Raw genomic sequence first — 19,056 nt, 5'->3', positions numbered from 1 at the left:
ACTGTAAAAGTGCAATATTTTGGATTACCAATGACAGTGTATTCTGAAGCTTTGCCCCCGCTACTGATAGTGCTTTGCTGTTGGCTCCTATGACTTCTGTGCTGTGAACTTACACCTGAAGTACTGCAGCTAGCTTGGTAGAACAGAGTGACCGAGGCTGTTTTAGCAATAACTGGCTCCAAGATCAGTAAGGCTTTTTTAATAAGCCCAGCACCTTGAATTAGACCTGGAAGCAAACTGGCAGTGCAAAACATGTTGGTGTAATGTACTATAAACTACAGATTCTCTGAAAGCGTTGGCTGCTATACTTTGCACTAGTTGAAACTTTCATGTGGTCTTCAAGATTAATCCCAGATAGAGTACATTTCAGTAGCCTCACTTGAAGGTGAATAATGAATGGATGGCTATTGCAGTGATGCAATGCCTTGACCAGCTGAACATAAAACTTGGCATTTCTGGCAAGGAAATACAACGAAACTAAAGACTGACTACAGTACCTTGATGATCAACAGACATATGCCTCCAGCTGCTTATGCCATCAAACTTTAGCTTCTCCTTATCTATATTCACTCTAAGACAACTAGCTTTCACCCACATCCCTACATCTGCTACAGCCAGGGAAAGCAAAGAAACAGCAATGCCTGAATCCAATGAGGAAGAATCCTAGAGTTGGTAGTCTTCAACATATTGGTGACATTACATCTCATAATACGTCACCATCTCCCCTTGAGTCTTGGGAGATGATACGCATTAAAACATTTATGTGACCTCATTTTGTCATTTGATATGACTAATGTAGAGTGTGACAAAGTTCCTCCTCTACTTTGGTGGGTCCTGTGCTTATTTGTCACATTTGCTCACCTCAGTGATCTTCCCCACAGTCTGGGTCAGCTTCTCCTGTGTCTGATCAGGAGTTGGGAGGAACCCAGGCCCGCTCTCTACTCCAGGTTCCAGTCCAGGGTCCTGTCTATAGTGCCTCCTGTAACAGCTGCATGACAGCTACACCTCCCTGGGCTACTTCCCCATGGCCTCCTCCAAACACCTTCTTTATCCTCACCACAGGACCTTCCTCCTTGTCTCTGATAACACTTGTACTCCTTAGTCCCCCAGCAGCACAGCCTCTCACTCTCAGCTCCTTGTGCCTCTTGCTCCCAGCTCCTCACACGCACTTCCTCTCCTCTGGCTTCCCCCTCCCTGACTGGAGTGAGCTCCTTTTTAAACCCAGGTGCCCTGATTAGCCTGCCTTGATTGGCTGCAGGTGTTCTAATCAGCCTGTCTGCCTTAATTGGTTCTAGCAGGTTCCTGATTACTCTAGTGCAGCCCCTGCTCTGGTCACTCAGGGAACAGAAAACTACTCAGCCACTGACCAGTATATTTGCCCTCTACTAGACTCCTGTACCCTACTGGCCTGGGTCTATCAGAAGAATTAATATAAGATTTTTAGAAGAGAGATTGAATTGTCTCCCTGCAAAACAAAAATGTTATGTTCTTTTCAGAGTCTCTATACTGAGTTTATTGGATGCAGCCGCAACTGTGTGTTACACCATAACAATGTTCTGCCTGAATATTGAACTTGGATTTGTCAAGGTCAGAAGTCTCTGGTGGATGACAAAGGTCTCTGGTGGATGACAAAGTCTGGTCATTCTTCATAAATGATATTCAGTTGTTTACATTCCAGTAGGTGTTTGTAATTTTGAACAGACTCTGGCTTCTGTCACCTATTTCCTGAACATCTCTCAAGGACAGGACAGACTTCGATGACTAATCAGATTCAATTAGTATCTCATCTGTGGTGAGCAGCAACTGCTTCTTTCGAGCAGAGGCAAAATTTAGGTTTTTCTTACTTTTTGGAATTAACCAGACAGCATCAAATTAAAAATATTTGGTTCAGTATTTGTCCATTTACGGATTAAGGCAACACGTAGCTTAAGCAAACTCCCATGTCAGGCTAAATTCAACAGTTTGTCTACAAGAATTATTCCTTGAATCATCAGCAGCTGAGAGGTCCTTGTGGCTTCCTCACTTTGCCTCAGAACCAGTTTGTAACTAGTTACAAGATCTGCCCATGGCTCTGTGTTCTGAAACATTGAAGACTCTCTGAGAGGAACTTATCTTGCGGGGCCATTTTCCACTGTTCAACTTCAATATTAATTAAATATATAACCTGAATTATGCAGTAGCATAAACTATTTGATGATTAAATACACTTATTTTAATTGACTTCCCTTGACTGGCTTTGGTCAAGGAAGTTTTCATCACGCTTGATGATAGCAACATTTGGCAAACGCATTCTTTTTCAGGAATTCCTGGTAGTTAAGTAGCAGTTTAATGTAATTTTCATATACTTGTGTTCTTTCTGGTTCCAGCCAAAACAGAAAGCAAAACTACTAAAGTAGTATGAGGATTTGTGGCATTTTTTTAACCCAACCAGGGCCAGAATATTTTTGGAAACTTCATGCGAGACTTCTCTTTTGACTTGGGTGAGTGGGTGGCATTTGAGATAGAACCTGTGTTTTGAGAGAAGGAGACACAGAAGGTTGTGGTCTGCATAGGTCCTCCTCGTGTGTTGGGGCCATTTGGATGAAAAGGGTCCAGACAGCCTCAAATTAAAGTCAAGGTTGTTAACTTCAAAACAGGATCATTGTAAAAAATTCTAGAAGTTTTATGTGTTCCAGTCCTCAGAAGGTCAAAACTTTTTCAGTGCATTCATTGATAGGAAAATGTGACTTAAATTATCCAAAGAGTAATCTGTGTAACCTTTGACCAGTCTACATATTTATAATTCAGAGGCTTTTGGCATTGATTTTTTTAATATAACACAGGACATCCACGTCTCTTGTGTCTATATTGAATTACTGTGGTAAGTTTGCACAGAGAATTCTCTTTTCTTCTAGAGAACTGAGAGAGACTAATTGTATATTCAGAATTACCTATGGTAGATTTAAATTCTGGGCTTTAGCAATAAATGCTCTATTTGCAGTCCATTAATTGTTTCATCAGAGATCTGTTTAGGGTAAAACTCTAAATTAATTGTTCAGTTGCTTAACGACTGTAACTTCACTTTAGAGCCAACTGTGCTTGATTAAATCTGCCTTAACTGAAACAGCCAAAAATTTTGTTGATTCATTTTGTTAATAAAAGTTAGGGTATTTTTCCTTTCATGCAATTAGACTTCTGTAAATAAGGATATACTGTACTATCCTATTTTTGTTAATAAAACTACAAGGAATGTAGACTGTTTGGGGATTTATTTATTTTTTAAACTGGTAAAGAAACCAAATGAAAAAGCCGTTTCAATACATTTGTCTGTTTCCGTTTTGGTGGCAAAATATGTTTTCATTAGAATGCAGTTGCTTAGTTGGTTGGCTAGATGTATTCCCTTTAGGAGGGATAGGCTAAGGAAATGTTACTTCACTCCAAGCATTACTTGCCCCACCCATTTTCCCAGTATATCCCATTTGCAACATCCACTGTTTTTCTTCTCCTAAACATGAAGAACTACACTCCAGTTTAAGGAAATACAAGATTTAGATCCGGAGATCTCAAAGCACTTTACAGAGATAGATTAACACCATTATCCTGCACTTTCTGTATATTTGAATATACAATGCAGGCTATGTAAGTGCATTAAATGAACACTCCAACCCCCATCTGTTTGTTATCTGAGGTAACTTTGTTCACATTATTTGCAGGCAAATTGAGAAGGTGAGTACTGTATAAAAAATGTGATAATCAAAGTAAATGTGGTAAATAAAAGTTGCCTTTTTCTGGTTGACTTTCATGCCAGTGAACCCAAGTACAAAGAGCTGTCAAAGCTGCTGATTAGATGTCAGTTCAAAGCGATTATTAAAAGACAATTGTTAGATTCTAGTGATGAGCTTGCAACAGCTTCCTTAATATCAGAGCCTTAGGAAGAGCTTTAAAGCCAGCTTCTCATTAGCGTGGTTCTTCCAGTTTGATTGTAGGTCTATGATAGTATGAAAGTAACTACTGCCCTTAGAAGCAGCTCTCCTAGGTAGTTCTTAAAATGTTGAGAATAAATTTAGAAATCGTTCAAAGAAAGATTGAAGCTTTTCTTTTCATTATACATGTGCATATGTACCTGCTCATTTTGCTATTGGAAAAGCAAACAGTATTGGAAATTTGGAGCATTTGATTGCACTGGAGAAGGTGTCAGTTGCATGGTCTCAGAGTCAGTCTGAACTTTGAAATGTCGCTTGTTTTGGAGAAACATTTTTTTTTAATTTCCCCAAAATGAGAGAGATACTATAATGGAGGCACCGACAGGAAAGAAACTGCCATTAGCCCAGAAAGGAGAGCATAGTAGGTTAATTTTGTGAATATCAAATATGTTAACGCATTTCTAGGATGATTGTTTTAGCTACAGATAGCTAGATTGGGCCTCTTATAACCTGTATTTGCATTAAGAAAATATTTTTTAAAAGAAATAATAAATGAAGCACTGGCTTGCATTCAGGAAATAAAACCTATTTAGTTAGCCACTTTGATGCTATATGACACACCAGGTTCATGACTCACGGTGCACCACCAGAGTTGCCCAGAAGCACCTGGTACATCCACTTTGAAGTGGCAGTGTTTTGTGTTTTAGCAGCTGTCAGCAGTGAAGAGATTAAACATTCCGACATTTCTGGGTGGCTCTGTTGTCTTTGTATCAGGCACCATCTTCAAAAAGTGAATGATTTTTCCTAATGATTACATTTAATGGATACAAGTAAGAAGAAACTAAGATTTTTTCATGCACCAAACACTTGCATCCTCTACCTTAATCTGCATGCAGGTTACGAAATATAGTGTGAATAAACTCCATTGAGATTCAAACAGAACAGAGCATGTACAAAATATTGTATTCTAATAATATTGGTAGGGGGAAGAGTTGATCAGTTCATGAATGGAAACCTGGGATTATTTTCTAGAAGAGTTCAGTTCAAACCTCCAAGTTAGCCTAAAAAGTGGTCTACTAGACTTGAATGGATTGGTAACTGGAAATAACCAATTGGATTGATTCACTTCAGTCCAGTGACCAACAGTAACTTACTGTTTGGGCACTTGCAGGATTGGATTTTCAAACGTGATTTGCAAACCTGGATGTCTAACGTTACTTTTGACTGTTATAAATACCTCCAAAACAGCGTTTCGTTTCTTAAATATGACTTCAGTTGTTTAACTTCAGGCACCCCCTCAAGTCATAGATTTAAGGCCAGAAAGGACCACTAGATCACCTAATCTGACCTCTAGGTTATCACTGCCATTGAACACCATCCAGCTATCTTCGCATTACACCCAACAATCAGAATTAGACCAAAGGATTACAACATTCAGGAGAGTGAAATGTTGTGTGCCACAGACAGAAAAAATAGGCAGGACCAAGGTGCACTGGATTTTTTGCGATAAAAATATAAACTTTCCTGTGCAATACATTGTCTTTTCAAAGGAAAAAAATAGGATCAATCATTCAGAATGTTCAGCCATTTCACAATATTTTCTTAAAGTATCGTAAAAAGGAGGGAACCATTAATGTTGATTACAAAATTTACGAGTTAACCCATTTCAGACTTAATTTAATTTCACATTAGTGTTTGTAATAGTTACATTTTGTTTTGCTGTCAGTTCAAGACATATTCCTCAACATCTTCTTGCAAAGTAAGTTGAATAGTTGCCATACAGTATAGCTTCCCAATAACGACCTGCCACAGTCTGGAGCTGAGTGCATCAATAAAGTGAGCTCTCGATCAAGTACACAAGGTGCAACTCAGTGCTGTCCTTTTTTGAGGCAAGTTTATCAGTCATCCTCCAGTTTTTGATTTCACCAGAGGAAGTTGAAGGTGATGCATGTCAAGTACTTTGGTAGCTATTTGCCAAGGCCACTCCAGCAGATGACATGCTGTCACTGCTGGCCGAGGGATGCGTAGTAAATTCAGTTCCTTTGTTGCAGTCTGTGAAAAGGTTTTGACAAGATTTGTTTTGACTTGTGCTCTGGAGAAAAGATTGATTTCCTTCACTAGCTCAGTCTGTTTTGATCTTTTTAATATGGCCTTTTACTTCCAAAAGCAGATTCACACAGATATAGCAACTGTAAATCACAGTTGTTCTGTGGCAGGCTATGGGTATGTTTTTTATTGGAACTACGTAAAGCCAATGAATGTAACCTTTTAACATGCAGACATTGTAAGAAGTATTAAGTCCCATAGATTGTAAATGAATTTCATTTGTTAAAGTGTAATATCAAGCAGAATATTATTGCAGTTCATGAACTAGACTGACTTTAGAAGTTAATTCAACTGATGCTGGATAATAATAATTCAACATAATGTGCTCATGCTGTTAGACTTGAATAGAAAAATTATCTAAATAGCTATAATGAAAAGTTTGGTTTTGCAAAGCTAGAATAGCAGTTTCACCTTGAATTTTAACCAGCCTCTGGGAGAATGTTTGTTTGTTTTTTTATGGTAAGAAAAAATTAATATTAATGTATTGAATTCAAGTTGTTTGTTATCACTCTGACTAAAATTGAGTTTTATTGAAACTTAGTCTCCTGAGCGCCTAGGTCAATACTGAAAATCAGACTTAAGTTCCTAAGTCACGTAGGTGCTTTGAATATGTTATCCCAGATCTTTGTGTTGTGTGTATGTTGTTAGGACATGTATAGCAACTCTGAGCGAGATCCTTCATTAGTATAAATTGCCATAGCTTCACTGAAGCTGTACTGACTTACACCTGCTGAGAATGGTGTCCTCCATAATTCAGGTTATGCTCAGATTTGTACTTCTAATGGGGGTTAAATCCTTTTTGTTACTTAAGCAGAAGGCTGTGGACGTGTACCAGAGTCACAACACTTGCTCTTGGGCAGAGTTAATTGTTTGGAGAATAATAAATATTTTCAGTAACATGAGTTACATTATTCATTTTTTTTTAATTTAGACTTGTGGTCTAATATTTCCTTCAGGTCCCACTAACAAACGCTTCTAATATGTTGAAGTTCAGGTCTATGTACCTACACACAACTCAGGCATAGGCTAGTTTAAAAAAAGTTATTAGCATTATTCATCATAACTGTTGTATTCACACGCACACACACACGCACGCACACACACAGAGCAAGTTTCTCTCTCTGGTTCCTCCTTCCTGGGGAGTCCCTATAACTGCAATCTTGGATTTTCTTCATTCGTACATCTGAAACCTGTCTGTCAGCAAGAGAACTTAATTTTGGTGAGGCCAGAGATAAGATTGCATGTGTGAGATTCTGAAGAATTGGTTATGTGCATTATGCATGGCTGTCTGGTGGAACTGTGGAGGTGAAGTGTCTGAGTGGGGGTTAGGAATTGTAATCTGTGGGTGGAAAGGCATGCAAATTGAGGTTGATCTGGATATTAAATGGTGATTGTCTTGATTTATTTTTTTACAATTGCATTGGTAGGAAATATGTGTAAGCAGCCTTAACTCTGTTAACCTTATAAATAATATAATATATTGAGATATAGCTATCCCATAGAACTGGAAGGGACCCCAAAAGGTCATTGAGTCCAGCCCCCTGCCTTCACTAGCAGGACCAAGTACTGATTTTGCCCCAGATCCCTAGGCTGCCCCCTCAAGGATTGAACTCAACCCTGGGTTTAGCAGGCCAGTGCTCAAACCACTGAGCTATCGCTCCCCCCTCCAAACTTCAAAAGGCTGAAAACCCCACTGCCAGGAAACAGTATTGCTTGGGTCAGAGGGGCAGGTGATACAATTCAGCATTAGGGTGAATCATGAACTGAGTAGCAAGGGTTTGGTTAAAGGAATCCATCTTGTATTTTTTGGTTGTACAGCGTGAGGCCATTTCACCAACCACTGGACCCAGTTAATGCCTGGAACTTTGGAGCAGGTCACCCTCCCTTTAATATTGTAACTAATGCAGTTGTGGTGGACTGCTTTAAATCCATTTATGTGTCATTCTTCTTTCTCCTGCATGTCCTGATCAACCTCTTATCTTTGTGCCTACACAGATTATCTAATTGCAGGGGAAGGGCTCTGGTTTAATGTTGATGGATGTGTGTAGAATTATAATAGATACAGAAGTATTTACAGTTTCTTTTATTAAAATGAGATTTCCATAACTTTGTCCACTAATGACAGTGCTGTTTAGTTCTATAGTTTTGTTATAAGCAAAGTCCAGAACTTGATTCTTTCCCTAGGAAAGATACAGGACCAGTTGATACTGTAACATTTCTAGAAATGTATCATTTGTGCTTAGATTTCAAAGAAATAACAGCTTTTAAACACAATATTTTCTCAGGCACCAAGACTTTTTCCCCTTCATATAAAATTGAAACTGCCCACAGTGACCCCAGTGTATATACAGTAGTGTGGGGCTCTAAAGGTGACTAATCACTATATAAAGTGCATGAAATAAAACTCAAGATATTGAATAACAAGCTAGTATGCTCATATATTTTACTCTAGAGTTGATTTTAGGATATCTTGCAATATGTTCCAAGAGAACTTAGAAAAGAAATGATGCCAATGTATTTTTAGCAAGGGTGTAGCAAGGGTGGGTGAAGCAGTCTTCTAAAGAAGAACCTTGCGTGCAAGTTTGACTGTTTAACTCTTAGAGACAAGGTGAGTAAGATACAATCTTGTACTGAACCAGCCTCTTTGGTAAGAGAGAGGAGCTTACCCAGAACTCTTTTTCTTTAGGTCTGGGAAGCATACCCAAGCCAGGTCTGCACTACAAATTTCAATCTGCGCAGCTGCAGAGATGCAGCTGTGCCTCTGTAGCGTGTCTGGTGAAGACACTTAGCAGATGGGAGAGAGCTCTCCCGTTGGTTTAAAAACTCCACCTCTGTTTGAGGCGGTAGCTATGTTGGTGGGAGAAGCTCTTCTGCGGACATAGCACTGTCTACGCAGGGGGTTAAGCTCAGTATAACTGCATCGCGCAGGAGTGGGGATTTTTCACACCCCAAGGGATGTGTTTATACTGAAGTATGTATGTAGTGTAGACCATGCCCCAGAGTGTCAAAGCTAAGTACAAAGTGGGACAGATTGTTTAGCATCAGCAGTTAACACATATTTCAAGGAGCCATGCAATGTAAAGTGGGCCATTAACACTTCTCCGGTCATAGGAGGGAAAGGGAGTGGGTGAGGAAGCAGCTGGAAGGGTTGTTCGTGGGTTATAGGCTGTTTTAATAAGCAGTTTAATTAATAATAAATACGATGTGTCTGTTCGGTCCATGATTTGTAGTGTCCAGCCAAGTTATGAATTTAAGCTCCCAGGCTTGTCTTTTGAAAGTGTTGTGCAGGTTTTATGTGATGATGAGGTCAGATACAGAGTGATCGCTGTAAGTGTTCACCCACAGGTGATGTGTTTTTGTCTTCTAACATTTTCCTGTGTGAGTTCATCTGAGAGCATAGTGATTGTCTGGTTTCACTCACATGGTTGCTATCAAGGCAGTCAGTGCACTGGATGAGGTGCACCGCTGGTTGTGATAGGCATGGATCTTGAAAGGTGTATTATGGGGGCTGTTGATCATTGTAGCACTGGAGATATGTCTGCGGGTTTTGCGTCTGTTGTTCAGGCAGAATCTGGTACCACTATGAGTTGGTGTGTCTTGGTCTGTGGGGAGTTTGTTTCTGATTATGAGTTTAGAGAGTTTGGGAGATTGTTTGACGGTCAGAAGAGGGGATACAAGAAAGATGTCTTTCTTTCTTTCCTCATTGATTATGGATCCCAGTGTCGGTGGTAAATGGCAACTAGGGATATGCAGTCAGAGGGGGTTTTATTTCTGTGTTAAAGTAGGCTCCCTTGGGTGGCCTGTTCCATGGTACAGTCTACTTCTCCAGTGGAGTGTCCTTGTAAGGCGAAAGTGGTTTTGAGCATATTAAGATGTATATCCCAGATTTTTATCCTCAGAGCATATTCTGTGGTATCTAAGTGCCTAACTGTAGATAAGATTTTTTGGTGTGTTTGGTGTGTTTGGATCTATGAAAGTTTCTTGTGTGTTTCTTGTATATACCTATCTGTAAGATTCCAGTGTTGAAGCTGATTGTGGTGTCCAGGAAGTTGATGCAGGGGTGGGAGTATTCCAGAGAGAGTTTAAAGAATAGGTGGTGTGGTTGAAGTTGTGGTAAATATCTATGAGGGAGTTTGTCATCTGTCAAGAGGATGAAATATATCACTGATTTTATCGTGCATTTGTCCATAAATTCTTCTTCAAGATTGCCCATGAAAAGGTTGACATATTGGGGAGCTATCCGCATTGCTGTTCTCATAACTTGGACTAAGTGTTTGTTGTTGAATGTAAAATTATTATGGGTGAGGAAGAAATGGATGAGTTTGGAGATGTTTGGGGTGGATATCTGAGGGTTGTCTGTTGTTAGGTAAATATTTGAGGGAGGCAGCTATGGCATGATTGTGAAGGATGTTGGTGTATATGGAGGTGACATGCTTGGTGGCAAGGATGGTGTTCTGAGAGAAGTTGTTAATGTTGTGGAGTTTGTGGAGGAAGTCAGCTGTGTCCTGGAGGAAGCTAGTCCTTTGTGTGGTGAGTGGTTTGAGGATTGTTTCTGTGAGTCCCAATATTCCGTCAGTAAAAGTGCCATGGCCAGATATGATGGGTCTGCCTGGGTTCCCTTGTTTGTGTATCTTGGAAAGCATGGAGAACAACCCGATGGTGTGTTTGTGGGTTTAATGCTGAGGCAGTTGGGGATAAGAATGCTATTTGTAGACAGCACATGGCCCATCCTACTCCACTCCCTGCCCTCTTGAGCTCTGACACCTACCTGTTGCCTCTAGGCTATGTGCCAGTTCTTACTCTGATCCCTAGACTGACATCCATAATAGACATGCTTGTCTCATGCTGTTCACTAGCCTAAGGGCTGGATCAAGAAACAATTGTTAGGGTGATATCAGGGACTTGCAGCATACAATAGTTCTAACCCATCCTAAATTCCTTCTGCTAGTAACCCTCAATGCCCTCCCATTCCCACCCTCTACCAGTTTTCAAATAGCCATTTCCGATGTATTATCTACCTAAGAACTAGATAATGTCCCAATGGTTTAGAATTAGTTCAGTCTGCAACACCTCAGCTCCGTTTTCCTTATGAGTACCATCTTCATTCTTTCCCCTCTCCATGATATGTATAGCTGTGCCTGCTGCCTATTCTTGGGCCATCACACATCCATTTACGGAGTCTCATTCCCTGTGGCTCTTGGCCATTTACAAGGAAGAGAGGCCAAGAGAACAATCAGAAATGACTAAACGTTGCAAAGCCCAGTTCTAGAGGGAAGACATGAACCCTTACACCTCACCATTCCTTTTGTGGGATCACCGCAGATCGTGCACTTTGCAAATCCTGTCTCTCCATGAGACCCTGCCTCCAGTCTGTGTGTCAGCATGCCATCTCTAGAAGGCTGCTTCTTAACAGATTCCAATAGTCTGTAATAATACCTGACATTTTATATAGTGCCTCACATCTGAAAACCACTGCAGAAAAACATCAGTTACTCCTCATGACACCTCTGGGAGGGAGAGAGAAGAACTAGTATGTTTAACCTTTTTAAAATTAAATGGTAGAGAAAACACCTGCAAGGTGTTTCCCCTTTTCCCCCATTAGATGGATCTAATGGTTTGAGGAAGATCAAGCTGGCTAACATTCTGACTTGTGCAGTGACACTGGATGCCTGAACAATCAGAGTCTTTTAGAGTCTCTGCCATTTAAGCAGATCTTTCTTTCTTTTTGTTACTGCTTGGAAGCCCTCATAGCTAACCAGACTCCGGCTTACCTGCTCATTTTGCACTAGATTCTAATACCCTTGTTTAGGAGTATCTTAGGCTGAGGTACTCCCGTTGAAACTACATGTACTAATTGCAGAGTAATGTGTTATTCAGAGTGAGCGAACTTGAAATCTGCACCTTTTTATAATATTTCCATCTTTCTATAGAAAATAGCCATGTGTTTTTCTTCTATTAATAGTTTAAACCAGATTTGGCTTAAAACTCACAATACTCTCCTCTTATTAACAGGTTATATAGTAGTTATATGGCTGGGTCTGAGCAAGACTAGCATTTTAATAAAGGGAAAGATGGTCCAATGATAGGAGCTGGGTTAACAAGCTAGGCATTCCTTTTCCTGAGTCTGCCACTGATCCTTTGTGAGACCATGGGCAAATGTATTAATATCTGTACCTCAATTTCAGCTATAAAGTAGGGATTATTCCTGACATCACCAGGCTCTGTAAGGCTTAGCTCATTAAGGTTTGTAAAACTGTGAGCTCCTTTAAATGCAAGTGCAAAATATTTCATTATTGTGGGGGTTGTGAAACCCAGTATGACAAGAAACCTGCTGTAAAAATAGTAAGTTTGGGAAGGACCCTAGAGTCCAAACCCCTGATGCTGGAAGTTTTTCACTTTCTATAAGTACTGCAGCTGATGAGTTTCAAAACAATGCGAAGATTAATACGATAAAAATGAATCTAATTCTTACTAACTCTGCTATTGGTCTCAAAAGCTGTCACTCTTTTTAACATATGAAAACAATCTAATTGAGTTGTGTTCCCTATTAATATGCCACAACCGAATGGAAGATAAGAATCCTTTTACATTCCAGATCACTTTTCAATTTTAATACTGTTAAATTAAGTTATGGATTCATGTTAAAATATGTAAAATTATGAGGTCCCCGCATAGTGAAATAGTGCAAAAATCATTAGAATGACATTGCACATCAGATGAACACTGGCCTACGGATATAGAATGAACCCTATTAAAATAATAGTTTTTTTTAAAACTTGAAATGGTTATAATTTCACCATTCACCAAATGAAAATGGAGGGAAAGCAGCTTGGCCCATTCAACAAAAAAAGCAGCTTTGAGGCTTACAAAGCTTTCTAAGTTTTTCTCCCCCAGGAATACTTGTCATACAAGGTTAAAGCTTTGAGGTTTAAGTTTGTGTAGTTCACATAATATGTATCTCAAGTTAGTCAGTCTAAAGGACATGAAAATGTAGGACAAACAAAAGGGCACAACCATCACCTTTCAAATCTTGGGGACACATACTTTGAACCTAAGAATAAAACAGATTGGATTCCTGCTTTAAACATTTTCTTACATAGTGGTAATAAAATTCCTTTAGAAAGTAATCTTCCATATTTCTTAGTGTATTCTTGGACCAAATGACTGATGATTGATTGATAGATACATGTTAAAATGTTTTAAGTGTAAGGGCTGTCCATCTAATGATGCCAAGATTCCATGCCATCATTTACAGTTACAGTGGGTGTTCTGTAAGCCAACAATTTAACAATGTAAACACTAGTAGCAGCATGAACTCAGAAGTACATGTTGAACACTGATTGCTAGACTAAATAATCCAGAACAAGTGAATATTGTAATTTTTGCTATTCTGAAAGCATTTACCAGAATGAAAAATAAAATGTCATAAGAACATGTCTCTTGGAATATTCATAATAGTGAGTTTGATAGTTAACTTTCAAAGTTAACACTGCAAGGCTAGAAATAGATGTTGATATACTGTAGTACATTCCACATTTGGGGAATAGCAAGGCATTGAGTTAAGCACTGTTAGTGTAGTGACTGGATAGGAAGTCATGGCAACAATGCACTCAGCCTTAGTTTCATATGTGGTCTAGGACATGTTTCACTGTACTATGGAATCTTTAACTTCCAACCAGCACATCTGGACCAGCCATATGGGGTGAAGGGCACAACAGCCCCAGACTGCACTGCAACACCAGATCCAGAGGCTATTAAACAAGGTAGCACATACTGACATATAGTATATGGTGTTACTAGAGTGCAATGTACTACAGTGCAAAAAAATATGGGGGGTGAGAGAGGAGTAACATTTTCACAATTTGTTTTCCACTTTCCAGCCAGCTGTAGTGTTCCAACGAAGATTTCTGTGCAGATCTGGAAAAATCATGTGAAACAGCAGTTGCTGCTATTACCATTTTCATTTCACATACATATATTCTCCTAGCACAGGGCTTCTTTGTATTACCAATAGAATTGCCCAGGCTATAGCGAGAACAGTGGCTTTACAGGAAAGGCATGGCAATAAATCACCTGGCCATGCAGACCAAGGTGAATGCGATTTTCTTTCTGATGACTGTGACTAAAAAATTGGTACCTTCTGTGAACCGGAATTACTGCAGTAACTTTCCACTACTAAAACTCAAGCAGAGTGTTATATTTTTACATTTGATTTACTTCCCTATTCATCCTTCAGGCTTTATCGGGTTGGGATTTTTTTTTTAAGGGACCCTGCTTCGTGAACTAATTATGACAAATGTTGACACAACATCTGTTGCCTGCTTTAAATTATCTCCTAGTCTATTGGAATTCATCTTGAAGGCATTTTCATAATGAAATATTTTTTGTTGTGAACATTAATACAACCTGTGGGAGATCTGAATAAAAAAGAAAATCCACCAATCCTGCCAAGAGAATAGCTTATGTGCCAGCTGCTTTCTGTGATATTAATATAGTTTGTTTCCAAGACTCTTAACAGCAAATGGATAAATAGCTTGTTTTATTACGGAGAAGTTCTTCTTGAAAAGAAAGCAGGTAATGTGGATTTTAATTAGGATGATTGCTTCTCAGAATGGATGGATTAGGGCTGTATGCTGCATTCAGGTAACTGAACATCACATTAATCATAGGATATTCTACTAAATAGATTTCTTCCCCCTGAATACATGATTAGTGTGTAATATCTAAAGATATGACAAGTCAGTTATCTTTTTAATCCAGTCTGTAGCAGAGCAAAAGACTTTATCCTTTTACTTTAGATAAGATTTTCCTCGCAGCTGTTTGCACGGAATCAGGGAAGTGATATTTTTGGTTACTCTTTAGTACAGGTCTGTGTGTCTCCCTCAGCATATGTTTTATCTACCACATTTCATTTGAACATTTCAAGCGCTGTTTGTTAAGTCGCACTAAATGTTCATGTTCCCCCAAAACCTTACTTAAAGAAAACCCCATCAGTTTTACAAAAGTGATCTGTATGTTGTTACTGTCACAATTTCACAAGATATAAATGGATACAGTTTGTGGAACAGTTGGTAAATATGACTGTTTGGAACTGGAACACTTCTTGCATTTTGTATTTCTTTTAGACAGTTTTAGGGTGGATTTCACTAGAAGGACCCAGTTCAGAGATAATTACTGCACCACACCTTTACGTGGAGGAGGCTATTGTCCGGTTGGCAGAGGAAGGGGGAACAGTGCTTTACAGGTGGGGAGAGCCAGGGGCTCCTGTGAATGGTCCAACAAGGAGCCAACCACCCTTTCTTATAGCCCACCTTAACCCTCCTACAAGGAGGGGTGGATAAGGTCCCAGCAATGGGTTGGCTGGGAGACCTAGATGGAAAAGGCGGCTGGGGTGGCAGAAACCCCCGGGATAGTTATTGAATGAACATGAAGCTACCTGTGTTGTACACTTTTATCTGCCAGATAGTCCCAGACATTTAATTATAGAGCTGCGGCCTTATTAAAACCATATCAAGTGTCTCCGGTCCTTTTCGGTAGAGCCGGACATGTATAATTTATACAGATGACCTTGATCAAAACAATTCTTTTTCAATGTAATGATCATAGTACTTAGGTGCTGAAAAGATTTCTTAAGTTCTTTTGCATCCATATTTAGTGAAATTCCTGCAGAGTTGGAAATTCCTACAGACCTGCTGCAATATTTGCTAGCTTTGGGTGTTCTTTTCCAGGCATGTTGGTAAGCCATGATTAGCAGAGAGTATTATTCTCGAGGTAGAACAAAATAGTAACAATCCTGGCAGGAGAAGAATATAGTAAACATTTCTTTGTATTACCTGACAACAACGTAAACATTTCAGAGACACATTTTATGGGTTGGTATTTAAGTATGGTTAGTTATTAAAATGAACGTTTCCAAGTTCACAGAGATTTGTGTAACTTTTTTTATTTTGCCTTGTATTTAACTCTTCAAAATGACTGTAACCAAAGTGATCATGAAAGCACTCTGACATAGTGGATTTCTTTTCCCAGAAATACCTCAGGAACTTTTTCTGCATGATGCTCAAGTCTCCATCATCTCCGTTACACATTGATAAAGTTGGACCAACCCTGTCAAAACACACCATCTGTGAGTTCTCACCATTCTTCAAGAAAGGAGTGTTTGACTACAGCAGCCATGGGACCAGCTAACTGTTGTGCCTGGGACTCTTTGCCAGTGGAGAAGATTCTAAAGCTGTGCCTTCCATTCTGTGGTGTCAGAAAAATGCAAATAAAGAATCAATCTCCATGCCTGAAAATATCCATCAGAAATTTTGCCAGTTAAAAACAGATATGCAACAATGCTGACCTTCATCCTTTAGCGGTTGTCGTATTTAGTGCCTGCATTTTCTTGGCATGGAATATACAAACATTTGTTAGCCCTAGTTGCTCTGGTAATGATGTTCAAAAATTCTAATTCTCATGCTGTGTTGGGATCCACTCATTAGTGAAAGCGCTTCCTTTACATTTGCTCAGACAATTCATTATAGTACTGCAAGATTATCTCCTGTTTACTGTGGTTATGTAGTCATAAGGGGAGTTTTTCTAATGTTCAGTTTCCACCAAGCTGTTTCTTAAGATTATTTCCTGTTTTCCATTTCCCCTTAACATATTGTGGCATTTGAGATGATACTCACGCTCCATTGGTATTTATTTATCCCAAGAAGCACAGTTTAACTATTTGATTGTACAGTTTTCCTTATAAGAATCAAAGGACCTGTGACTTGAATGTTTACAAAATATGTACTGCAGAGGATTTTAATTCAAACTCTGTAAAAGTCTTCCATGCTTGATTATACAGACGCAGAATGAATCACTTGCCATTAATTAAAAGAAAGGAAATAATCATTATTCAAGAATGAGGTCAGCATCTTTTCTCATTTTCTAATGACCTGGAATGTAATTGTATATAGTGCACTTTACAGAGGTCTCAGCAATGCGTAGAACTAAGGTAAAATGCTATATTTATTTTGGAGTAGATGGTTTCTTCACAATAGAGTAACACTTATCTGAATTTTAGTTGCACAAATTAGAATTGAGGTTTTATTAATACTTCAGAATTACTCAGGACTTGTTCAGAATTGCACATGTATATACAGTATAGTATCCATTTTGTATTACTATAGAACAGAAAAAACAATATTAACTGGAATGAAGACATGTACAGGTTATATATAATAGATTTTGTAAAAAGTAGAGCTGTCAAGTGATTAAAAAATGTATCACGATTAATCACAATAATAATACCATTTATTGAAATACTTTTGGATGTTTTCTACATTTTCAAATATATTGATTTCAATTACAACACAGAATACAAAGTGTACCGTGTTCACTTTATTTTTTATTACAAATATTTGCATTGTACAAAATTAAAGAAATAGTATTTTTCAGTTCACCTCATACAAGTACTGTAGTGCAATATCTTCATCATAAAAGTTGAACTTACAAATGTAGAATTATGTGCAAAAAATAATTGCATTCAAAAATAAAATAATGTAAAACTTTAGAGCCTACAAGTCCATTCAGTCCTGCTTCAGCCAATCGCTCAGATAAACAAGTTTGGTTACAATTTGCAGGAGATAATGCTACCTGCTTCTTGTTCACAATGTCACTTGGAAGTGAGAACAGGCGTTCGCATGGCACTGTTAGAGCTGGCGTTGCAAGATATTTACATGCCAGATATGCTAAAGATTCATATGTTCCTTCATGCTTCAACCACCATTCCTGTAAATGTAAACAAACTTGTTTGTCTTAGCGATTGACTGAACAAGAAGTAGGACTGAGTGGACTTGTAGGCTCTAAAGTTTTATATTGTTTTGGTTTTGAGTGCAGTTACGTAACAAAAAAAATCTACATTGTAAGTTACACTTTCGTGATAAAGAGATTGCACTACACTACTTATATGAGGTGAATTGAAAAATACTGCTTCTTTTGTTTATCATTTTTTGTAGTGCAAATATTTGTAATAAAAAAATGACAAAGTGAGCACTGTACACTTTGTATTCTGTGTTGTAAAAGAAATCAATATATTTGTAAATACAGAAAAAATCCAAAAATATGTCATTAATTTCAATTGATATTCTATAGTTTAACAGTGTGATTAATCGTTTTTAATTTTTTGAGTTAATCGTGTGAGTTAACTGCTCTTAATCGAGAGCCCTAGTAAAAAGCAGACAAACAACTTTCAGATATTAAAATGTTTCATAAAATAGGTTTTCATGCTTTTTTTCCTGAGTATAAAAAGTGCCACCTGGTTAATCAGAACTACAATATGAGTTTCCATATATTAGGTCAAATTAGCCATGCTACTTTTATATTGGATGAAATGGTCATACAGTTAAACGTGGCCTGACAAAGTTGACAATGTGTATTTGGCAGTCTAAATTGTTGCAACATTAACATTATAAGCCCAAGGAGAAAAAGTGAAGACTACACATTGGTATTCAGTCACTGTGACAGTTCCTCTTGTAGAAACCTTTCAAACTTAAAGATGTGAATAAATAGAATTGTTTTAATAAGTTGCACATCTATTAGTGCATATTCCAATTAGTAAATATTAGCATTAGGGTAAACATTTTAAAAGCACCTAAGTGATTCAGAGACTTAGGTCCCATTTTAAAGTGACTTAGGAGCCTAAAGGTAGGTCTACACTGCAAATAGAAGAGTGGAAGTGAGTTTGAGCCCAGGTCAACTGACTTGGACTTGCACTACAGAGCTAAAAATAGCTGTGTAGATGTTCCCACTTGGGCTGGAGCCTGGACTCTGACTCCTGCTAAGAGCCCAGACTCCAGCCCAAGTAGGGATGTCTACAGTGCTATTTTTAGCGCTGTAGCGCAAGCCCCACACCCTAGTCAGTTGACCGGGGCTTTGATAGCCACTGCTACAGGTGGTGGTTTGTTTTCTTTGTAGAGTATAGATATACCCTAAGTCTTACTGAAAGTCAAGAGGATTTTGGAGCCTGTCAATTTGAAAATGGGACTTGGATCTCTAAATCATTTATCTGCTTTTG

The 19,056-nt window shown here is 38.6% G+C and overlaps 1 protein-coding gene across 3 annotated transcripts in view; it reads left to right on the top strand.

The window, feature by feature from the left end:
- The window catches only part of KIF16B (kinesin family member 16B), a 218,987-nt gene extending 202,092 nt beyond the window's left edge, over window positions 1–16,895 (top strand). For 2 of the 3 annotated variants that reach the window (XM_050952005.1, XM_050952007.1), the window contains one exon: window positions 16,038–16,895. In XM_050952005.1, coding sequence (XP_050807962.1) covers window positions 16,038–16,196 — 159 coding nt within the window. In that variant the 3' untranslated portion in view covers window positions 16,197–16,895. Of the gene's footprint in view, window positions 1–15,133; window positions 15,253–16,037 lie in introns of all 3 variants that reach the window. The other variant, XM_050952006.1, reaches the window with a different exon arrangement.
- The last annotated feature ends 2,161 nt before the right edge of the window (window positions 16,896–19,056 follow it).

Source organism: Gopherus flavomarginatus, chromosome 4 (assembly GCF_025201925.1).
Source record: "Gopherus flavomarginatus isolate rGopFla2 chromosome 4, rGopFla2.mat.asm, whole genome shotgun sequence".
NCBI lineage: Eukaryota > Metazoa > Chordata > Testudines > Testudinidae > Gopherus > Gopherus flavomarginatus.
The sequence above is the reverse complement of the archived record's forward strand: the minus strand, read 5'-3'. Positions and strand labels throughout refer to the sequence as shown.